The 25,379-nt window shown below is 32.5% G+C and overlaps 3 protein-coding genes across 3 annotated transcripts; 1 reads left to right on the top strand and 2 right to left on the bottom strand.

The window, feature by feature from the left end:
• Positions 1 to 611: 611 nt before the first annotated feature.
• Positions 612 to 8,138, bottom strand: LOC115451374 (UDP-N-acetylglucosamine transporter-like; the record flags this gene model as incomplete). The annotated part of the gene is made up of 6 exons (XM_037445345.1): positions 8,025 to 8,138; positions 6,646 to 6,828; positions 6,230 to 6,345; positions 4,355 to 4,603; positions 3,990 to 4,265; positions 612 to 969 (listed from the first exon to the last, which is right to left on the bottom strand). Coding segments are annotated over exons 2-6 (1,177 nt in total), but the record flags the coding sequence as incomplete, so codon positions are not given.
• A 1,396-nt stretch (positions 8,139 to 9,534) lies between these two features.
• LOC119191431 (RNA polymerase II subunit A C-terminal domain phosphatase SSU72-like) lies at positions 9,535 to 10,871 on the top strand. Its single transcript, XM_037445343.1, has one exon. It carries the CDS (start codon positions 9,749 to 9,751, stop codon positions 10,325 to 10,327), a length of 579 nt encoding a protein of 192 aa, XP_037301240.1. The 5' UTR covers positions 9,535 to 9,748; the 3' UTR covers positions 10,328 to 10,871.
• Positions 10,872 to 15,042: 4,171 nt separating this feature from the next.
• On the bottom strand, positions 15,043 to 25,349 carry LOC115452994 (ethanolamine kinase 2). The gene is given in 9 exon segments (XM_037445342.1): positions 15,043 to 15,218; positions 16,472 to 16,697; positions 16,848 to 17,006; positions 17,009 to 17,073; positions 18,823 to 18,911; positions 24,417 to 24,600; positions 24,743 to 24,888; positions 24,977 to 25,033; positions 25,035 to 25,349. Coding segments are annotated over 9 exon segments (1,071 nt in total). The 5' UTR covers positions 25,113 to 25,349; the 3' UTR covers positions 15,043 to 15,151.
• Between the last annotated feature and the right edge of the window lie 30 nt (positions 25,350 to 25,379).

Raw genomic sequence — 25,379 nt, forward strand, 5'->3', positions numbered from 1 at the left:
CAATTATTCAATTTTCTCACCTTTTAAACCTTCCCTAGACCTCCACGAATAATTCAAGACCAAGATAAGATAAATCCGTTCAGCCGTTCTCGAGTTTTAGCGAGACTAACGAACAGCAATTCATTTTTATATATATAGATATATGAAAAATATTAACTCGTACTAGCTTTGTCATTTATATATAAGTAAACAAAATTCTGATTGCTTATTTATAATATATTTTGACATACTCCGTTTATATTGTATTTTTTTGTAATTAAAATCTATTGATGTATAAGATGCTATAGATAAGTGTGCACATAAAAATACAGGGATAAATACTATTACCTCATTCTATATCCATTTTGGTAAGGGGCACACAACATTTTTCACACAAATGTTCATTATTCATAAATTAATAAGCTGGCCCCAGTTGGTTTGTATTTTTAAATCTATAAATACTTATAGTTGTACTTCCCTGGAATAGTATGTACTATTAATTTAAAAATAATAATTCAATGTCGTTAAATTCATTTGCCTAACTACATTGTAAAATATGTATTTCTTTCACTTAAAGTATATATAGTCATTATAATATTATAATAATGATTTTATAACTAAAACATTCATACACTTAAAGATAATCCGCGGTTCAGGCTTTTTAGGAACATAGCCATACAGGAAGATAGATCCTATGACCATCATTGTGCCAAAAGCAAACTGTAACGTTAAAACAAAATCAAATATGTACATTGATGCTACACAAGATATAATAATTGCGACGGAAGTTGCGAAACCCTTCAATATGTTATCAGCATATTTAACAACAACAGCTACTATTAATCCACCCGCGGCCTGTAATACTATTAAGTACCAAACGAAGCCATCAAAGCCTTTTAACAAATATTCTGAGGTCCCTTCTTTGATTAGATATGTAGCAGTACCGAAGGGCAGTGACAATAGACTTAGTTGGACGTTCCTCATCCACACCTAAAACAAAATGATTAATTTAGTCCTCTTAAAGTAACATTTCGTTAACATTAATTAGTTTAAAAACTTTGAAGTATCATTTTAAGCGTGGCATAGGTGGGAGATCGTAGTATTTAAGACCGTTGACAATGAGGAATTCGAATCAGCAAACTGACGGAAATAAGGTGATAAGACTCCAAATATTTATCAATTTAACCGAATGGTAGATACCTACTATCTGTTCCATTGTGTAGCACTTTATAATAGGGTGACAATAAAACAACATTAAGGGAATGACTTAACAATGACGGCACGAATAAAAAAAATAGTGCCTTGTGTATAGTCCCACACCGCATCCACTAAAGATAGATATACAAAGTAAATCAAAACAAATTTACTTTTAAAAGAAAAAAAAATGTACATCCTAATTTAATCTGTTATCGTAATTTATTACTCAATTTGATACTTATACTGTAAAAAAATGGACTGTACTAAATTCACAAGTGTAAATTTCAAATTGAGCTAATTTCGTCAAGATTCTAAATTGCTAGAATACTTAAATATTTTGAAACCAAAAGGATTTCATTTACTAAACACGTCTTTGCCATAAATTGAATCATATTTTTCTATCAAAAGTTTAACCTAAAGTAAAATGGACTTCAACGTTGTTTTATTTCCAAAAAAAGAAGGTAGAAAGGTTATTATTTATTGCACGAGATCTAATACCATTCCTTTAAAGACTTGGCTACTGGACTGTTAAGTTCACTGAACTACACAGTTTTAGTACCCACGAATCAATTACGGATTGAACCTCTGGGTCCCATTCAATAGCCGGCACGTTCTCCAGATTTAAACCCATTAAACTTTTTTATCAAAAAACAATATAGAATTTAATTGACATAAAATTATCGGAAAAGGGCATTCTAGGTTTTAAGACAGACCATTTTTAAGACTGTTGAGAATGTGTATTAGGGCCGAAGGTAAACAGTTCGAGCATCTGCTTTAATAAAACATTTTTCTTATTGTTATAAACTTGTTGATTTCTTTCTCCCTTATTTTTTTCTTCTAAAACCACGTCCAAATACAATGGTTTTTTTTTCCAATGAAACTGTAAACCCTAGTTCGTTAACAACCCTGAGATTTGAGGAATAATAACCTAAATAAATTAGTTCTAGATTAGGTGTACAACCAGCCCTTTACGTATATATAATCCATTATTTATAAAACACCCTGTACAAAGCATATGTTTCTTTTAAGGCTCGACCGAGACGGGTTTTCAATCTCGGCCGAGACCGAGACCGAGAATGAAATAAAATCTCGGCCGAGACTAGACAAATCGTGGATAAACTATAAAAATGTTGTTAACTGTTTACTACTGTAGGCAGTGTTTTATATATAAAAAAACCGCTTTAACAATCAAAGTCAAATAACATAAAAGAGTAAAAAAAAATTTTTTTCGGCATAATGATTTCTTACGTTTACGCGAATGTTAGACATTGAAATTAAATAATTTTACGAATTTTATCGCGGTTTTAATATTTTACTTTTCTCCCGACGTTTTGAAGGCTTTGGGGGTACTGAGGTGTTGTTCATCCGCAAAGTGAGAGTTACAATATCTACCTACATTTTACAAATATACGACTTTTAAAAAATTTTAGCTGTTGGTGGTCCGATCTACGCAGAATGAGCTCACATTGTCTTGAAGTCTGGCAGCCGGTCTTTTGGGTTCCGATTTAATTAAATGTAGAACTGGATCCCAGGCTTGTGCAAGCTTCCAACCATCTTCCCTATTGAAATTAGGATGTTTTTTAATTTCAATAGCCTCGCGGATCATCCTAGGTAGGAATCGGTGTTCTTTGGCAAGGATTTGTGGCTTGTCTAGTCGCAAATAATGGTTGGAGCCTCCTTCAAGAATGTTCAGCGACTGCAGACTTCGTAGAGCGTATTTGTTTCACGTCAGCTATGTGTTTTTTACGCAGGTTCCTATATAGGCCAAACAAAACGAAATATAGGGACCAATATGGAATCCAGTTCTACATTTAATTAAATCGGAAACCAAAAGGCCGGCTGCCAGACTCCAAGACACTGTGAGCTCATTCTGCGTAGATGGGACCACCAACAGCTAAATTTTTTAAAAAGTTTTATATTTGTAAAATGAAGGTAGATATTGTAACTCTGACTTTACGGATGAACAACACCTCAGTCCCTCCCGTGACCATGAAGTCTGCAAAGTCTTCGAAACGGCGGAAGAAAAGTAAAATATTAAAACCGCGATAGAATACGTGAAATTGTTTAATTTAATTTTTTCGGCCTTTTCACCCTTCAAAGAGTGTCTCCTTTCATTGTACAAGTAATAACTCAGCAAAAGAATACTTAAAAGTAATTACATTTATACAATTTATACGATGTATTAAATATTGGATCCCACTGCTGGAAACATCTCTCCTTTACTACTGAGAGGGTTTAAGCATTCACCAAGCTGGCCTAGTGTGGGTTTGTTACTTACTTTTATTACTTAACTACAAAATTTAAACTAATTTCTATTTAACAACAATGGCTAAATAAACAGTGAAAGAACGGTGCCAAGGCGGCCGCAGTTCACCAACTGGGACTCCAACCAATCATAACGCAGACTGCCTACTCATTCACTCACACCAAGCGACGAATATGGCCGCGCGCTGGTTTGAATCTCATTCTGTTCCGTACAAAGTTACATCTCGGTCATTGCCGAGAATCTCGGCGGTTTTTAGCCGAGAACCGAGAGACTAGAGAAATTCTCGGTTGGATTTATAGCCGAGAATGCCGAGAACGAGACCGAGACCGAGATCTCGGTCGAGCCTTAGTTTCTTTACATAAAATAATTGTAAAACTGCACCTACTACACATATATCGTGGATCTAGATCAAATTAGGCGGTCGGACGTAAAAACTGAGTAAAATAGTTCACATAGACGATAAGATAAGCCAGTTACCCGGTTGGCATTATTATATTATGAAAGTAATTGAAATTTAAAAATTCATTACAAAATATAATCCACTTACCGATACATCAGACTCCTTGAGGACTTTTTCAAAGTAAATACCAGCAAACCCAGACAAGAAACAAGCAGCAAGTGCGGCACTGAATCCTAATATCTTAGACTGTTCTGGCATATTTGATGTATTTGTTGAAGTTGATTTCTCTGTTGAAGACAGCTGGACAAGAGCTATACCAGCCGCCAGCAACGCCAGTGCGCACCATTGCCATTTCTTTAGTTGCTTTTTTAAAACAAGGACAGCAAAAAATGCAGTTGTAAGTAACTTTAATTGATATGTAACCTGAAAATAATGATATAAAATTGAATAGATGGTTAAAGAGCAACCATAGATGTAAATTAAAAAATATATAATAGAAATTAACTATTTACCTGATAAGTAGCCGCGTCTAAGTTAGATGCAGATACATACAATAAGTTATTCTGTACAATATACAGAAATGATGGCACACAAACACGCAATGTATCTTTAATGTTTAAAATGACTATGTTATACATAGACCTCATTCCCTGTTTAATTCCACCTGATTCTTGTGTTACAAGACAGATACAAATGACTAGTTTAAAAACTTCAGCCATCAGCACCGCTAAAATTAAAATAGTAATCGTTAGTACCAGTATAGAGTATATTGATTACTGTGTAAGTAGATTAGTAATTGAGATTACATATAATCCGATTATATTCATATTAATTTCAGTCGATAATCGAGATTACATTTAGGGCATGCAATTATCAATATATCGTTCAAACAAAATATCATTTTTATTTTCGTATAAAACCTATAAATAAAGAATTTTAAATTAAAATATTTATAGATCGTGTAATTCATATATAAACCAAAACAATTAAGGGGACAAAAGTTTTTGCTTACGGTTTTAATTTCATGATTACTTTTATAACTGGCCACTAAATTACTTGTGGACATTTGCAAAGAAATTAAAAAACGAAATAGTTTCGGAGTTAGTAGTTCTTAATAAAGTGTTCCTTTACTTTTTAATCACAGAAAATAAATGTTTAGTGGTTTTTCAAATCTTTTCAGTATTAATAGAGATTGGATAAGTATTTTGATTATTGTTATTCATTGAAGCAAGTAAGTTTAGGTCATAATGCCAAATCTGACTGAATTGTATATCCCCTGAGGTATCACTTTGCTGGAAGAGGGTTGAACTGTGCATTATATTGGCAATGATCTAGATAGCTCCTTCTGTTATCTACAGACTTTAAAAGCGATACCGCAAGACCGGAGAATAATCAAGATGGCGTGGCCAAGGATGACAGAAAAAATACCCTTCCTCCAATTACAAATTACACAATTTTATTAATAATCGAATTTCGGGATTAACTTTTCTAGTAATTTGTAAGCGTAATCACTAATCACAATTAATTTTGTTATCGTGAATTAGTAATTTAATTACTTTTTTCCCAACACTAGCACAGAGTTCTTAAAAAAATCAAGTTTACTCGAGACATTTAATAGCCATCTCCTTTAAGACAATTATATTCTGCCGACATTATTAGTATCTTCTATCGAATATTATATTTGTATGAAATTAAATTTAAATAGAGCTTGTAAATTTGGAAAGTAGACTTATTACTGTAGGTTCCAAATTGATAATTACATATATTTAATTGATTCATAGAATACATATAACAAATTTACATAAAAGTTCAAGCTTATTTCAACTTAAATCATGCTAGATTTATGGTCACACAACGTCTTGCTTGTTATGAACTCTTCTGAAGGCTAAATACTAAATAGCTTTTCAGACAGCACAATAAGTATTGTTTACAAGAATAATTGACAAGTATAAACATATTGTAATCTTTGCTTGGAGTGCCATTGCCACAAATTGAATGGTTTACTACCCCCCTCTCCCGCCCTCACTTTCCCTCATAGCATTTGACAATGAAGTGAATATTATCTTAGATACAAGTAGGCGCCAATTTCTAACAAGTAGTTATTTTGTAAAAATATTATATCAGGTGATTTAATACGATGGTAGAATTTGAATACTATTTGAATAAAAGGAATAACAGGCCACCGAAGTCGATTATAAATTGCCCATTATTAGTTAAGAAGGCAATGAAATTTAATTATTTTCATTAATTTACAAAAATCAATATTCAATTAAAATATAAATAACTCTTAAAAATTTTAAAAAATAAAACAGTTTTTAAATACTTATAACTTATAAAGTTGCCTCCTATTAATGGTGTAAAAGTATTGTACTATTTCTATTTATTACCTGCAGCTGGAAGAAAAACATTTTCTGCGACTGGCCTGGTTCGGCGTATCGCATACTAAGCCCAAGGGCAGCATTCTGTACTGTCAGTATAACCAAACTTATATACTTTATGTAACCTGAAATACAAAAATATTTTTTTTAAATATCCAAAAAAACTCAATAAAACCTATCAGGTGGCCTTGCAAAATGTATTTTACCCATATCAAATTTAGGTTTTGCCCGCAACTGCCTAAGACCCTCCAAAGGCCTCAATTAGATGATATGACAGGCAGGGGACACCATGGTGGAATTCTCCAAATGCTTCCAATCCACATTGTGTGTAATTTTCACTATCATACAAAATTAAATTATGCAGGATTGACTTCAATACACAGATGGGACTATTCTTTGATAATATCTGGGAAAATCAATCTTACCATGTTTTACTCTTCTATTACTGTATGATTGTGATTTTTTGCTATCACCATCCATGTTGTCAGTATTTAATTGCTCTTCTACTCTATCTACTATTTCAGTTTCTGGTTCCGGTTCGAGTTCTTCTATTACTTCTCCCTGAATTTTAACCTCTATATCATTATCATCTGCCGACTTCATAGGCACTGTAAATAAAAGAATAAATTTATTGCACAGTAAAGTGGCAAAATGTGGAGCTTCGAACAATTAAAGGAATAATTTTATACCCTCCTTTCTAGAAAGAAATTTGTTGCAAAGTAACTCACAAAAATAACTTCATTGATTTTTCAAAAGAGGTAGAATAGGCTCATTTCTAAAAGTTAAATTCAAATATATAATAATTATCTTGGTAAACATTTTTTGTCAAACAATAAACTGATTATGGATATGTCCTTTAGATGAATTTAATTCTTTTCAAATGGTTGTTCCATAATCTATTCAGTAGTAATTTTTTAAACAAGTTTTTTTGACTTAAATCTGTTTGTTCTCTAATGTGTATATTAAAAAGGCTATTTCACTCATAATATAAACAAATAAAAGCATTTTGGCTATTTTATAAGTGGGTGCAAATCCAGTTTCTCACTCTGATTATTTCTTGCATTTGTTCTAAAATATGGTGAGCACTATAAACAAATTGTAGAATGCCATTCTTTTACACTTTAACAGTTCTTTTGATGAGCATTGATCTCTACTGTCAATCTACTGGTTATAAAATAATTATATTTATATTTATACATCCATTTTTCGATCAAACCAAATTTGCTATGGGCTGCTAATGTAATAAAATGTTTAATAATACTGAATAATCGCTTATATGTCAAACACTATAAATACGTTTTATTCTGGAAACTCTATAATATAAAGCATAATCCAGGGATTGACAACATTTAAAAATAATTCTTCTTATTTATGTTTTCATACTTTTTTTGTTTTATGATAATATTCAATATTATTTTATACCTACTACACGATCTTAAATGGAAATTGATTTAAGTACACGATATATCTGCTGATAATTATTATAATTAATGATAGTTATCTTTATACTTATACAGCTAATGATTTCTACAATTTTAGTAAAAATATGTATTCAATTTACTATGGCACGACTTCCTTTATATTTATAATTACAAATGCAATGTTTACAAGATCAACAAGGTAATGGGTTTACTTACAAGTAAACATAAAAATACAAATGTTATATCTTACTAAAGAAAAATATATATTACGTAGATAGATATGGCAAATGAAAACTGTTATATTTACCGCAGCGAATTTATTTCTTAAAACCTGATAGACAACATTATGTATGTAAGTCAGTATAAAATCATTTTAAACAAACCTGCCTTTTTTGTTGACGTCGGCAAAACTCAATATTCAGCATAGAGTAAGTAATATTCCTCAGAAATATACTACGTAACAAATATTCATCATACTTCACACCATAGACCATATTATTAAAGATAGGTCCCCATTATTGAAGACTTCACACCAATGTTGGACACCGGTGTTGTCAGATGAAGGTGATATTCACAAGATTGAGCGAAATTCATCCAGTCTCGTGTACAGGTGAGGAGTAACTTTAGAAGACCCTAATTTTCAGTTTTGTCTAGTGACCATACAAATTTTGAACCTTAAGAGCATATAATTACTTTTTAAAACAGAGATTATGACGCGAGATTTTCGGAATATTAACCTAATACTCCGTACTCTATATTCATCTCAATCTCTTATAGGCTATTTTGAGAAGTTTCACTTTAGCCGTATGTGAATTGCACACACGCACTTTTATTGTTTCTTACATATGTATAGAACTACCTTAAGAATATCATTACATTCTTTTTTCATTCTTTAATAATAATTTAAACTATCTTTTCAAATAATTTTGCAATTTTTCTTAAATTTTTGGTCCAGCTTTCTTTCATTAATAGGCGACAAAAAATTTCGAATGGTTATCTATCGCCATTAATAAAAGATTTTTTTTTGCATACTACTAAAAAAACGAAGTTTCACTTCAAATAGACGTTTCTCATTACAAAATGTCCACTCATTATTTGTTAATACATAAAATATGAAAGACGATTATACTTGACAGTAGACATATAAATAAAAACAATAAAATTTGTCAAAATAAAAACATGAACTTAAACTTAAATTCCGTAACATATGAAATAAATATTGAATCAAAGATATGTTTCGATGTTTTAAATGCTATGAAGTGAAATTACAACAATTTATTAGCGATCTGAGAACATTATCTAATCATTCACTCACGGAAACATTTAGAACATCTGTGTGATATAATGTCGTGTTGTATGGGATCGGAGCGTTCTTGATTTACACATTGCACACGACTAGGGGTTTTATGATATGCACTTTAGTTCCAAATTCTTGGCAACACTAAGCTAAGTATGTCATAACTTGATAGTGTTGTTAAGAGCAGACTTATTTTTGGATTGAACCAATACAATGACCCACACTACGAAGCCTAGTATTATAGCTTTACGTTTATCTATTAATTATAATTAATGAGTCACACGTTTTTATTTGTTTGCAACTATCTAAGAAAGTGCTATTCACTTGTAGTAATAATTAGCACAAAGCAATAAGAAGTGAAGTACAGTGAACAAATTTAACCACCTTCTTAAGTGATTAGTATATATGCCTCGTTCGTTTATAGTACAGTTCAAATGCATTATACAAAATACGAACTGTTATCAGCGTGTGGCGTTGCAAACTTTAACTTCATAATATCTAAATTTTATGAACGGTACGTTATTTTGATACGACCCGGATCGATGTACTATTAAACGTAGTGGTAATATTTTTTTTAATGTACTACGAACTACCTTTTCCGTGTTCTACTCAACACCTTAACTCGCTCAACTCTATACTTGGGTCTAAACTGGAGAATCATGTTCAAGATTCAATATTTATTTAGTTCTGAGTTAGTAATTATTTCTTTAGTAATAGGAAGATAAAGAAAATATTTATTACGCATACTTAACTAATTGATAAAACAAACCGTCTTGTATTTATGTGGTGTGTTTATTACAAACTGAAAATATGACGGACATTTATATAGCTGTAGTATGTTCGTCCAATATGAATCGTAGCATGGAAGCTCATGCATTCCTCGTCAAAAAGGGTTTTAAAGTTAAGTCGTTTGGTACAGGCGAGAAAGTGAAATTACCTGGGGCTTCTGCTGATAGGCCGAACTGTTACGAATTCGGCGTTCCGTATGATGATATTTACAATGACCTATTGGAAAAAGACAAGAACTACTACACTCAAAATGGGTTATTACATATGGTGGATAGAAACAGAAGAATAAAACCCTCGCCCGAGAAATTTCAAGTGTCTACTGAACGTTTTGATGTTATAATAACTTGTGAGGAAAGAGTGTATGATCAAGTAATAGAATGGTTTGGATCAAGGAGGTCTGTTTACAACCAGCCTGTTCACGTAATCAACATTGATATTCAAGATAACCATGAAGAAGCGACTATTGGTGCATTTTTGATTAGTGACATGGTTACAAAAATGGCTCAAAGTGAAGATTTGGACAATGATATTGATGAATTGTTGCATGAGTTTGAAGCTAAATGCCACCGGGCGATATTGAACTGTATAATGTTTTACTGACAGTTAAAATATTCTAAGACTGATGGGCTGATTATATGTTGACAATTTTAATATTAGACTGTGTTGAAAAGTTAAATATGACTATTAAATATTTCATCAATTTACATGCAAAATGATAACTCATATAAAAGTATATCATCACATTATGCCTAAAATATTAATAAGAATAATGAAAGTAATAATACCAGATACCCTGTATTATAATATACTGCACTCTGCTGAGCACCAGTCTCTTCTAATACTTGTGGATTTTAGCCCTTAGTCCAACATGTTGGTCTAGAGCGTGTTGGTAGGCTTCACACACTTTTGGAATTATTTAAATTGTGTAAATGTTGATTTATATAACTCTAATACATTAACTAATGTAGATACTTTAATACTACATAGCAACTCCACAGTAATATATTGACTTTGGTAGAATTTGAAGAAGAATATACACATAGAATTGAGATATTGAATGGAATCACATGAATTCTACAATAACAAAGATTATTGTTTTAAATGAATTGTTCTATTCTTAATTAGTAAATTTGAAAAAAGTATCTTGAGGTAGTTATTTGTTTTGTAGCGAATATTTTGTGTTAAGATTTTAGACATGTTGAGATGATTTCCTTCAAGTTATTCATAATTGTAAATACCATTCTAAATGACATCATTTGAATACTGTTTTAAGTTGGTCACACCTATGTTAAAATAAATAAAATTAATTGTTCCACCCTATATTGTTACTGTTACAAAATGAATGGTTAGAATACTTTATATATGCTTCATCAATAATTATGATTATGCATATATGTAGAATCCACAAAATTCTATGATTCCATTGTTTAAGACTGACTTGCACTATGATTCCTCTGATTCAAATTTGGACACAAAAGATGTATAAAATATGCTGTCAATCCCGACTTGCAATAGTTGTTAGTAACTGCAAAATATTTGCTTTATATCTAAATCACTTCAGCCATTACTGAATCATTGTACAAGCTAGGCTTAACATAGTTGTTTTGTAAATTTATACATGTTTGATATTACCTTAAATGTGCTGCCTTTTTAATATAATTTGATTATTGCAAATGGTAATATTTGCATTTAGCTAACAATAACTTCATCAGACAAAAACTTGTTTTCTTTAAAAATAAAAGTAGCTTTTCTTGCATTCATTGCTTAGGGCCGTTCAAGTATTACGTAATGCAATTTTTTAAGATTATTGTCGACCTCACCCTCCCATGTAACGCGCCGTAACGTTTTCCTGTACGGCTCTGCCCCCCCCTCAAAAAGTTATGTAACTCTAATTTATTTTTTCGCAAAGTACCGGAAAATCGCTAAAATACATTTGTTATTGTTTTTAAATAAAAAATCTAATTTTACATAACACGTTGTACGAATCCACCATCCCGCGCCTGTAAAGCATTGTAAAGTTTTTAAAGACCCCCTCCCCTCCAAATTGCGTTACGTAATACTTAAACGCACCATAAGCATTACCTTGCTTTGAGATAAGTACATTTTAATAGTCTCAATATTTTTTTTCTTATTTTAAATGGAAGTTGGCCTTTAATATTTTTAAATGAGCCAAGTTTTGTCTCTGTTTAAAGTTTTACCTAACAATCAGTATTGTTAGCTAAGCTACAATATTGAGTTATTCAGTTATGGCATATCATTTCAACAAATTTTGTATACGAAAAAGTCCTAAATTCACTAGTAGTAGCCACTAGCTCCTAATACTTGTTATGATTTTAGTTTTCCCTGCTGACCCGTGCGAATATTATTCGTAGTGAGCTAAGTGAGTGGTTCTTCCTTGATATACTGAGTTTGGACTGTGATATAATGTAGGTTGCGTCCAAATATGACAAACGCGCCGCCGATACCATAGTAGGTACGCGTGCAGTTATTTTAACTTGTGTCCTTAATCTTTACTTCATAGTGGGGATATTACAGATATTTAAATCCGCATCCGCAACTGCGAAACTTCCGCAATAATTTTGACATTGGCATTCATAAATGTTTATTTATTATATAATGCGCCACTACAGAGTATACTAACATCTGAAAAATCAGTGACAATGCTCTTTACTGAATATATGATGCAGATGTTTAAAAAATAGAACTCTAAACGTACTTTTTTTTCTAATGTTGATATTAGTTGAATTTTAGAAAAAGGTCTACGACGCCAGAAATTTGCGCTAGATCTCATATGCCCATGGAATCGCATCTCACAAAAACTTACTCGCATTTCAGTTTGTTATTTATGCATCTTATTGTAAGAATGGCTTCGAAGATTTGTCTCGACTCACGATATATCAGCGCAGCTGGCATGTAGCTCGTAATCTGCGCAATACTTACGGTTTGTTAACCTAGTGGTCAGCACGCGCGCAGTACGCTTGTTTTTCTTAAACACACGCACTCGTCACATTTGGACGCAGCCCGATACCATGTAAACGGCACATATACCTACCTATATCTCACAGATACCATCTATAACCTGACCTAGAAAAATCTATCTCTATATTTTTACCTTTGCAATGTGAATCTCAAGGTGCTATTTTTCTCACGTACCTATTTAATTTCCATGCAATGTACACAATACACATACAGGCACCAATGATAGTTGGTCCTATATTTTCGCAGTTGAAACATCTTGCTTAAGATGTAGGTAGTAAGGAACTCTTGGGGCCAACTTTTTGTGGATAGTAATATTGATCGGAGTTTTTTTTAAATGTTTGAAGAAAGCCCAGCAAGCCGCTCGCTAGACTGTTGATAAGATTCCATAAACAATAGATCTATAAATAACATGCCACTGCAATGCTTTCGATACCCCCAAGTCTCAGTTGGTGGGAGAAATTAGGATATATTCATTCGCCTAAATGGCGACATGAGCAGGGTGTAGAATCCTCCCTCAGTAGAACTCATTCTGGGATCAGTCTGTATATACTTACATACCTAAGTATTGGTTTTCGAACAACTACTGGCAGTAGAATATTTGTAGTGTACATACGGTGTAAACCCCGTTGTACTGGATCACATAAATGTATCGCGTTCCGAGGTCAGCCTGCGTATATCCGGTCCCAAATAGGCCGGCCCCCAGCATCGGGAATTGTGTTGACTAGTGAGGGATACATAATCATTTCGCATTAATCGATAGAATGGCTGACCATTTCTCTTACCATCAGATGTAGCGGAATCACTTTGAAATAATTAGGTATATTTGAAATCAACTGAATGACACATGCGTTAATACTATTCATAGGTCTCCTATAAGACCCTCATGATAATCTTAACATAGGCATCGCCTCAGTTCCTTGTTTACCCAATTGTATGGGCAGATATAGTAAAATTATCTTAATGCAAAAGCTCACTTTGCAGAGGCTTCTATACCTTATTCTGCTTCCATCAATAACCAAAACCCCATTGCTTGCAACGAATCCATTTGGATGTTGGCCCTAAAGCTTCCATCAATTTGCACACTAGGCGGGACGGCGACGCGATGCTGGCGTTCGACTACATGAAGCTGAGAGCAGCTGCTCTATGTAACAATATTTAAGTATGTAGTACACTGTCTGTAGTAGTTTAACTGTCCAACGCCGCGTCTCCGCCCCGACCGTTTTTTGACCCAAGACCTAAAATTCTTTTCTTCGTTGCAACAATAAATCATGCGATTTCGTGATTGTGATGTTAGCCACCGTATTTTAGCTGCACTGTTATACGTCTTGTATACAATTCGGTAAAGTTTGTCGCATTCGAATAGTTTGTCTTTAATGGCCGATTTCTACAAACGATCTTTAACCACACCGTCGGACACGGCAAATATAACCAATCAGCGTACATAATTGAGTTGTTTTGTTTGATTCATTATTCCTATTGACGCGTAGTTAAGCGTTAAGATAGTTTATAGAAATCGGCTGTTAGTGAGTAGATATTTACTTGATGCGTGCGTAGGTATCCTTCTCCCGAGTAATATAGTTTTTTTGTATTCGAAATTTTCTTAGGTTTGTCTAAATTTCAAGATAGGGCTGCAATTTATAATAAAATGAATTGCAAAACGTTATAGCTTGGTTTCAATGTAATTTACAATCTGCTTATGAAAAAAAATATTGAACGCATATATAAGATTTGTTTACATTTTAGACAAATTCTATAAAAAACAAATAAAAATTCTACTACACCCTTACTAATGTTTTTTTTTTTTTCGAATAATGTTCTAGTCGGCTGTAAATCAGAATATAATAAACCGCGATAAAATCGGAAAATAGTTATATTTCAATGCTCAAAATCATTAGCGGACTATCATACCGCGCACGCCATTCAACTGCGCCACCGAGGCAGTCTCCATATAATAATTTGAAATATAAAAATGTTAATAGTAGAAAATAATTATTAGACACTTACATCAAAATATAGTCGATAGTTAAGAAATTTAAAATAATAAAAATCCAGATTGCCGATGGAGGATAATGTTTTTCTTAGTACCCCTTACAAGTGCGAGAGGCTGGGCGGTTACCCCGTTCGCCACGCCTTAAGTCTGCCACTGCCGAAAGGATCATGTACATATCAGTTATATGTAAATTGCAGAATACAAGTCTAATATACCTCTGGAATTTCTTTTTAGGAAGTCATTAAATTACTTACATAATTGATTGTATTAAGCGATAGTTACTTATTATTTAAATGCAGATAAAAAAATAATAAACATAAAAACATAAATAAATAAAAGAATATAAGTGATGTGCCACATTTAGAATGAACAATTTACGAAACGAAAACAATATCTTATTTATTTAAAATATTTTGAACAACACGTATTTAAATTACTTATCACATTTTTACGCATTATAGGATTTCCTTAAACACTTTGTTCTTTAATTCGTAATATCTGTTCAGGCGTATTACAGCATACCTGAAAAACAATTAGCTTCGGATTAGTAAAATACTTTTTTGTTGTTAAAGCCAGTAATGGCAAAAATTGCAAAATGAAATAAAATCTTTTTAAATGGAATAATAAAATATACTTAATAAAAGCCCTGTATTAAGGCCCCTTTCAGAGGAAAACGCATTGAGAAATTCGTTCCATAGTTTACAGCACGCGTTATGGGCGGGAATATACAAAGATTTATAAAAGTTCACGGAATCAACAATTTGTGGCATTTTCATTATGCAATTAACAAAACAATATCCACACTAAAAACAATTAACAACCAAAGTACAGAAAGGTTGTAGAAATACGATGTTTAATTTGAAAAATATATACTATAAATTAAGAGTAAATAGCTTCTAAAAATACGGTTAACGCATCGTTTTGCTGGGGGGAGCCGCTTCATATACTGCATATTTTTGAGCACGGGGCACCTCCACTACTGAGGGGTCTAGTCGTAGGTCTACCACGACGACCTAGTGTGGGTTCCAATGGCGAAGCGTGAATTTTTCCGAAAGGGAACACGATGGCGGCCTATATAAGTACTAATATGCATAAATACGGTCTGCAAATCGTTCTAAAGATAATTCAATTTTACATAAATTACGAAAGGGAAGTCGACAGGAATCGGGTTATATGGACGCTTCGCTACGGGTAGGTTCTCAGATTTCACATACTTTAAAAGTCTTTTGGAGTATTCTTAAGTATATAGATCTTCTCACAATTTTTTCCTTCGCCGTTAAAGCGAACGAAGTACATAACTTCGAAAAGCCAGAGGTGTGACTTGGATATTGAACGTGCGGACTTTCGGTTCAGCAGTCCGAATCATTCTCACCCAGTTCATCGTGTACTTATATTCAATATAATAATATATACATATTTTTTTATTGGGTATATCCCTGTTTCTGATATCCTAAATAATAGATGAACGATGATGAAACTTTCCCGATTATGTGATGTATGAAATTTTAATTAATTTTCAATTTAAATAAAAATCAGTATTTTACTATCATATTACACTAGTAATCACTAATAACTTTTGATTTCACATATTAAATGTCCATGCATTAGTATTCTTTTTTCACACAAAGTAGATATAAGGTAGGTAGTAGTAATAGTAGTAGGTTGGTAATATAATAACGCCTTAACGCTTCTTTTTATGACAAACTTGGTGTTAACTACGTTTTGTCGCCATCTTCATCAGCTTTTACATAAAATACAACGGTTTAAAAGCTTACCTTCCAAAATCAAAGTCAATGTCAGATAGTTCATATTGCACAAGTGACCATATACCCCACAGAAAATGTGAAGCTAAAGAATGATGCTGCACTTCTGTATATACCTTCTCAACATCGTGCGGGGTTGGTGTCGCGCTTAAATATTCAGTTAAGTATTCTTTAATCCATGACACTTGGAAATCCTTAGAAGGGTATTTGTTATAATCAATGTCTCCAATAGACAAGCCTATAAAAAGATAGAAATCGTTAGAAAATATGTTGGACTAGATTTTGGAAACGCAATAAACTCCGCAAGCTTTTAAGGCAATATCTTGCAGAAACGGCGATATGCGCTTAAAGAGGTTTTGTACAAAATATCAAGTTACATGCTACTTACCGACAAATTCATTGAAATGATTCGCAATGTCAAATGCTTGGTAATTGTAACTGGCATACTCATAGTCGATGAAAGATATAGTTCCTGCATCTTTATTGTAGATAACGTTTCCTAGAAGCAAATCATTGTGAGCAAACACTATTGGGCTCTGTGTTTTATTAGATGAGATTTAAGCCGCTCAAATTCTATCCTTAGTTTTGTTACTGATCCAAAGTTATTCGTAAATCTACAACAGAGAGTAAGATAACAAGCTGCTGTTAATTTGGATTAATCAAACTTATAAATTTATTATTAATTACATCATATTAACGAAATAACGTAAAACCTATAACCTTTAATAAAGGCATTAGGCACCCATACATAACTGCTACTAAGTACAAAATTAAGCACCTGTTTTTAAAAATGACGATAAAATAGAAACATTTTATTTTACCATCATGAACAAAAACAATTTTAGGGAACGAGCACGGACTAAATGTGGCAGCACAAAACAGACGAAAGGGCCAAAATATGTATAAAGAAGCTTTACCGACATATAATTTGTCTAAAAAATCGATAAGTTCGATAAATATTACAGTCCCTTATCGCTTATATCAAAATGAGTTCCAGGTTCTGTTCGCTAAGGCAAGCAACATGGGCCTATTTCAATTATAAAATTACAAAAAAAAAGAAATTACTTTCGGTTTAACACTTTGGGCATTCCATTGCACTATATTCAACTTAACCATTTTATTAGCCCTCACTTTGACGATTGACTAATTTGAAGGCGCACTTCACCGGTCTTCATTAATCAATACTATTATTATAAAGCAGTATTTGTACGATTCAAATGCGCTAATCTCTGAAACTCTTGATCCAAAGACCGATACTGAAAGTAATTCTACTAACGAATAGCTACATTATCTGTAAGTGCTATTATTATAAGCTAGCAATGACGATGTTGGGTAGATATAATACTGAATTGTAGGTAATGATTTGATGAAATTTGGCACTTATACCATGGCCCGGATTAACATAATATACTGTCCTTTTTTATTCCGGGTAGGTCTCTCACGTGGGTGGATAACGCCTAGGTAGGTGTTACTATCAATAGCAAATCAATTGTTAAATAGGCGGTGCTATCAATTCATATAATTATAATTGACAACATTTAATTTTTTCAACATACTCAAATGTTTATATTTTATGAAATTAGATCTAAAATTATGAGACCCATTTTTTCAAAACTCAGATATTTTCATTCATGATTTTCACTTTTTTATTCGAAAACGACATAAGCACCAATTGACGTCACATATACGACTCAAGACGCAATGACCTTTGCTTTGCAGTAAAAAAGTGAAGTGACAGATTTTTTGTTTTTCTCTTTGAAAGTGACAGTTGTGACGTAGTTACCTATTGTAAAATTGACATTGACAAGTGACGATATCTTAGTTTTTTTTAAATAAATAGTAAGGTGGACCAAGGAACTACTTCATTCAACCGTATGTATGACGTCATCAAGCATTTTCGGTTTATAATTTTTTTCTTCGAAATTAAATATAAAAAAAATATAATCGAACTCAGAGTAGAAAAATTAAGAAACGGTATTTTTGTTCTAGGCACGTATACATTTTCAAATGTCAATCACCAATATTTTACAAAGTCAAAGTTTCTAAATTATTATTGTTTTACTCTACGTCAACGGATCTAGCTGGATCAATGGAAAATCGGCCGAATCCGTCCAGATTGAAAATTGTGCCGCATTGCAAATCCCTAAGATGTACCTATCGCAATCTTCACTGATCATGAATAAATTCACTAAATACCCAATATCTATCCCTACTAAACAAATAATAAAACTAAATTCTCCAAAGCGGTTAGCCTTTTGCTGTGATAATATAACAGGCAGAGGCTCACTTTCATGCGTCGTACAGCTAAAGTTAGTTAAAAAAAGTTATTCATAATTATTAATGCTATATTTTAAATAACAAACCTTTCTTGTTTAGCTTCTATAGAAAACGGCTGCGGAAGTAAATTTAAAAATTGATCTATTTTATTCCAAACCATTGGTTCCTTCTCGATCTGAAAATTTTTTTTTTCTTTAGTAAGTAAGAAACATTAAATTATAATATAAAGCTGAAGAGTTTGTTACTTTGTTTGTTTGAACGTGCTAATCTTAAGAACTACTGGCTCGACGTGAAATAATGTTCTAGTGTTAGATAGTCATTTATCGAGGAAGACTATAGGCTATATAGCATTATGCTATGACAAATAAGAGCGGAGCATCAATGCCTCTATACATGGCCGTGCATACGGTGTGAAGACAGAGTGCAAAAGAATGGAGATAGTTTGAAATCCTGGGAAGGACATACTTTTATCCCGGGAAAATATATGGCACTAAGGGATAGGGCAATAAGGAAACTACCTTAAGGTGGTAGCTCAAGGTCCATTTTCATACATTTTGTTTCGGCTTTAATCTGGGTAACTTAACAAGTATTGGCAGAGTAAAATTCCACGTCTAGTTAGTTCTCGCAGTTGAAGAAAAATGTAAATAATTAATAATCATGGATATTTCTGCCTTTAAAATTTCGTCATATTAAATTTTAAGGCCGAAATATCCATGATTATTAATTACACGTTTTAACTGCGAGAATCACTAACTAGACGTGAATTTAAATTCTTTACTTGCCAATACTTGTTTAGTTACCCAGATTAAAGCCGAAACAAAATGTATGAAAATGGACCTTGAGCTACCACCTTAACCGCTGTAACTACTTACAAGAAAAGTTTCTTAGACGACTAACTATAATTTTGAACATATTAAGATCTGCATTAACAGAATTTAAAAAAAAGTAAATGAAGTGCAAAACTACTGCATTTTACGCAAAAACTTTTTTGTTGTCAATAAATCCGAATCGATCAAAAGATTCTATGTGACCATCGGAGGTTCGAGTACTACCAGTGTCGGATATTGCTGAAATTGTACCAGTTGCTCTTATAGAGCGGTTTGTTACTTTTATAGGCTTTTAATTTTCTTGGCCATCTTATATTTGCTATGTATGAGTCAGAAGGATTGGGTAATAACTAATAAGCCCTAATTCAGTGCCGCAACAAATAGAACTTTTTTTCAATTTTTTATTCTTTAATAGAAGACAAACAGATAACAAACTGGTCTTATAAGTTATAAGGGTTTCTTTTGAGGTACTTATAAAACTCAAAAAAAATATTTTCTACGAATAGATAACATGTTTCATTTTAGAGTCGGTTATAAAATGAAACATTGACGTTTGCGAGAGCTTATCACTAAAAGAGCTACAGAGGTCACCTAATGGTCAATGACCTATACCGCCTCTAAACACCCACAAAAAAACTCCGATCTGCGCTACCGGCATCAAAAGAAAATAATGGGAATTATTACGATGCCAGTACCCTCTACCCTCTGGTAAACAGCATATTTGGCCTCGTGGAAATCTTATTCACCACAAAAAGCCAACAATAAAAAATAATTTCGCGTCTGTATTACATAAGGTAGTATTACTACTCCAGCCAATCGGAACCTTTCTCGTAATACCTGTGAACTTATACCCACTTCGACAGTGTCTCTGCGCGCACCAATTTCACTAGGCAATACAAAAAAAAATCCCAGGGATAATTCATAGTGTAGTTAAGGAGGTACCTATATTTAAGGAGTTTTTTTTGTATTAAAAAGACGCTTTTTTAGCAACTTAAGAAAGTAGCACTAATTTTTAAATGGTTGTCAATATTAAAAATTGTAAATAAATTTTCAATTGCTTATAAAGAATTAGGTTAGATGTCATTATAGAAGCTTTTTTGCAGTCGCACCAAGATATTTTTAAGTTAATCTACATAAGTAATGAGAGTGGTGAAAGCTATCACCAAGGTATTAATTATATAGAAATATTAAATGTTATCAGTTATTTAAAAAAGTAAAACCTTGAAATGCGTGCGACTTTTGGTTTTCAATTAGAAACACACCAAACTCTTTTTACAACTGGCACACTAAAAATTAAGAAAGTGTATTTATTACGTTTCAATAATGTAGTAATACAACTTTATAATAATTACATTTATTTTTTAATTAAGAATATCTATCTCGGAAACTTATACGTGACTGAGATGTTTTATTTACTAATCTTAATTCTCTAAAGCATGATGATCTCGAATCATATATTCAGACCTCCGGGAAAATAAAAAGGAATATTTAAGTATTTTTTGTTGCAGAGTTAAATCAAAATATTGTCATTATAATCTTTACAATTAAATCACTCATTCGCAAGTGAAATCGAACAGACTTGACAGTGTAAATACAACTAGGTACATGAATGATCATCTTATTACCATGTCTAATGTATAACTCGTGACCGTGAGTTATATTGAATAAATGAGCGGAACTAGGGGCACTATAGACCTTCATGATGACTGACGTTACAAGTTTCGGTCGAATTCTTGTGTTAGTCTGATATATTTTAAAAGTAAAATCATAAAATAATAATTAAAAACCTTATATAATCACCAAAATGAGGGCATGGAGCCTTTTAGGGATTGTGTAGGACACATGGAAAATGTTTAAGGCGAGCCGAATTTGTATATTATTTTGAATGCCCAGTACCGTATAGTTACAAAAGAAATTGTTATATTTGCGTTCATTTTAAGCAACAGTTTCAGAGAAAGAACTGATCAAACATTATGAATTGGATAGAGACAAAGATTAAACAGTATAATTAGTTAGACAGAGGGGCTTTGTCGTGCAGCATGACGTAGACGTAATAAATTTTACATTATTTAAACTGACAAGTATATTTGTAAACGTTATTTGTTAAAAAGTGATAAACGTAATATCTTTCTTGTATAAGTACTTAATAAAAGACAGATTGTTGATCCACTTATCTTATCATGTTATTTTATAAACAGTCAAGAATGTAGCTAACGGCAGTTCAATTAATAAAATGTTAAATTATAATTAATTAAAATTTTATAATAATAATTGCTGAACATTATTTCGTCATTAGTTCATAATTTCATATTGAAATTAAATAAACATGTTATATGTAGATTTCTACTCGTTTAATTGCTAGCTCATTTTACGTAGCGCAGTGATAATTACTGGAAGGAAACTCCTTAATATCTATATATATAAAAATCAATTGCTGTTCGTTAGTCTCGCTAAAACTCGAGAACGGCTGAACGGATTTATCTTATCTTGGTCTTGAATTATTCGTGGAGGTCTAGGGAAGATTTAAAAGGTGAGAAAAATTCGAATAATTGCCGGGAAAATCCTCAAAACAGCATTTTTCTATTTCCCATACAAACGTTTTCTAACTAATACGTAGAGTCAATTTGTAATTTATTACCGCTGCATAAAGTTTAAATTCGCGTGCGCGTTGGAGGATCTAATATCGCGTTCTGAAACTCAACAAAAGTGAAAGTGAATCGCGAACGCGACAAAATTGCATAGTCTCAAAATACATAGTACATAAATAGTGGTCGGCTTCGAGAAACTCAATTTTAGCTAACTTCAGTTGTTAATATAATATATAACTCAAAGGTGACTGACAGTGATATATCAAGGAACAGCCCAAACCATTGGACGGATCGGGCTAAGACTTTACATGCATAAAGGTACTATGACGTAGGCATCCCTAAGAAAGGATTTTGATAAATTCTACCCTTAAGGGGATAAAATAGGGGATGAAAGTTTGTATAAATGTTCTTAGATTTTCGACTGATTGAACTGAAATTATAGAATGGGGATAAAATTAGTTTGAACCTATAAGTACCGGGAAAATATGTAGCAAGACTTTTATCAAACAGTGGAATTTTATCCTGGAAAACACCTTCACGCGGGCGAAGCCGCGAGCAAAAGCTAGTAAGATATATTTATTTAAACTTGAAAGAATATGTTTTTGTACGTTTGTTTGTGGAAATAGTAATTTAACAGTTGTATTTCATTTATAAACGAATGAAGTAATAATTTCTTTTTCGTAATAGAGTCAACATAATATGAATAATAAATAACTACAGGGCTCGGCATACGTTGTCCCGCTACAGACCGCGTTTAATGTCGACTACGTTTAAATGTTTTGGAACTCGACAATAGCGCCCCCTATCGTGTTCAAAATTATACTATCTTTCGAACTAGTACCAAGTAAACACATTAACAATATTTAATTGAAATCAGGCAGGTGATTTCGGAGATTACTAACTTGAACGATTTGGGCACCACCAACTGTAAGTTAGTTGTACTACGCCTAAAACCTTTCCCCAAGTGCCAGCAATAAGATGACAAACTTTATCGCAAGTATAGTAGCGCATTAAATACGTATATAATCCTCATACTTACGTATACATTTTATTTAATCAAAAAACCTGTTTTTGTGTATTCGACCAAATTCATTGTTCAAATTACACTTACCCATATAATTGTTTTCTATGAATTAACATTAAACAATGGAAGTTGAAATAGTTTTATATTTGATAGCTGTTTCTATACATTGTTATAAGCTGCCCAGATGAACCATCCTGATAGCTTATTATATATTTGCAGTCAACATTGCTGTTTCCAATTATTACGTAAAATCCAATATTTTAATTAGTAATTTGTCATTCCAGTTAGAAATTTGGACCCCACTTAGATTCCTTGTACCTACTATAACCAGTGTGGTAATATAAATAACATAGGCTCAAGGATCTCATCATATGCTGTTGGCAGTTGCATTGATGTGGCCCAAACTAATAGAAGCTTTTATAAGATTGTTATTTGTGCCTAACTTCTATAAAAGATATTAATCATACTTCTAAACACCCTTTGAACTATTAAAATCTACAGTAATCTCTAATACCCACAGGAATGATTCAGTTCAGTACTCATTGATAAAACTAAAAGAGTTTGTCAACTACCTCTTGCAGCAGCTGACAAGGATATGGGATGCAAAATGTCACTCAAGATGCAATTTTTAAACTTACATTTTGAAGGATTCCTATAAAATAGTGGGATCATTAGTTACAAATCCAGCAGAACTCTATCAGTATATATCAAACTTTTGAAAAATGTTACCATGACAAGTGGAGTCTGAATGTTAGCCAACTACTTTTGGATGTTCATAGTAGCTGATACAATAAACATGTTGATTAATTACAATTTACAGGCTAATTATAGATACAAAATAACCCATATAACTTTTATTAATGTTAATTATGTTAATCAGAGTATTTGTTTTGCAATAAAATCTACCATTACCAGTATCTGTTCAGACCTATACTGCCATGCTAAGCTCAAAAGCGGTATCTAAAAAATCAAAATCTAGATTTTTATAGTGTCAAATAGCTTAAAAAAATACCCATCCAATGAAATTACCTAAATAACAGTCTCTTGTTTAGAACTTGTTAAAAAAAGACATAAAAGAGTTTCTAGTTTTACATACAAAACTATATTTACAAAACTTTGATTATCTCGAATAAGGTTTCCTGACATACCGCTATCAGCTTAGCACAGCAGTATAATGGCAAAGCCTAAGACATTTTTATATTATATTTTGTTGAAAGTAGATGAGTCTATTAAATACATACATTATTTCCAAGTTCAACTTTATGCATTTTTCCCATTTGTTTAGCAACTAAAGGCCATATTTTGTGTTCTATAACAGAGTCAGGCTTCAAGGTAACACCTGGGTAATATTGATAGGCCAGTCCGTTTTCAAACACACCATATACTTTAGGAGCCAATCCAAGTACATTCAGTGTTTTTATATTTCTGTAAAAAAATTTAAACACCAAAAATAAAAAAAATGCCATGGGTTACATTCATGGGCCATTTCAAAAGCATTATCTCCACTTTCAATAACATAATTTCTTACATACCTATATTATACTTATTGCTTTATGTATAAACTCACCTTAACTCAGCATTTCTGTCAATAAGCAAATCAGTTTTATTTCCATAAATCCGAACGAGCACTATCTCATCCTCACTGCTTTGATCATTATTTGAATTGTCTAAAGTGCAAGCCACTAGTTTATTGGTAATGCCATCAGTAAACATCTATAAAGGTCCATAGTATTATTCTCTTTTATTTACTGCAATGAATTTTGTTTTATTATCGAGGTCCTGTTCAATGCTCATTACATACCTTAAAAGAAATTTTTTCCTTAGGCCAATTAGGCCGTATTGTCTCCAAAAGTTTAAAAAATTCCGCCATAAACATCATTTTCATCTACTGTGACAGGCACATATACATCTCCGGCTGGAAGACAAACTGAAGTCATTTTATGACTGTCGAGTGACGATATTTTGATAAGAGTTACACAGAGCAGGTAACTATCGTGCAACCCACTACCCCGTACAATGCGTTGTGTTGCACTGCGGTACTCATTTTACGTTACTAGAATATTTACACGCAAACACATCCTCCCACATGCCTCCCACTTACAAACTCATAGTGATCTCACTTCCTTCAAGATATAGTGATAAAATGAAAATGACCGCCAAAAGTAAAAATGCTATTGGACTTGGTCGCACAGCATGAAGCCAAT

Source organism: Manduca sexta, unplaced genomic scaffold, assembly GCF_014839805.1.
Source record: "Manduca sexta isolate Smith_Timp_Sample1 unplaced genomic scaffold, JHU_Msex_v1.0 HiC_scaffold_1519, whole genome shotgun sequence".
In the NCBI taxonomy this organism is placed as follows: Eukaryota; Metazoa; Arthropoda; class Insecta; order Lepidoptera; family Sphingidae; genus Manduca; species Manduca sexta.

Excerpts from the sequence above, each read along its gene's own strand:
- LOC119191431 (XM_037445343.1), top strand. The coding sequence starts at position 9,749 with ATGACGGACATTTATATAGCTGTAGTATGTTCGTCCAATATGAATCGT.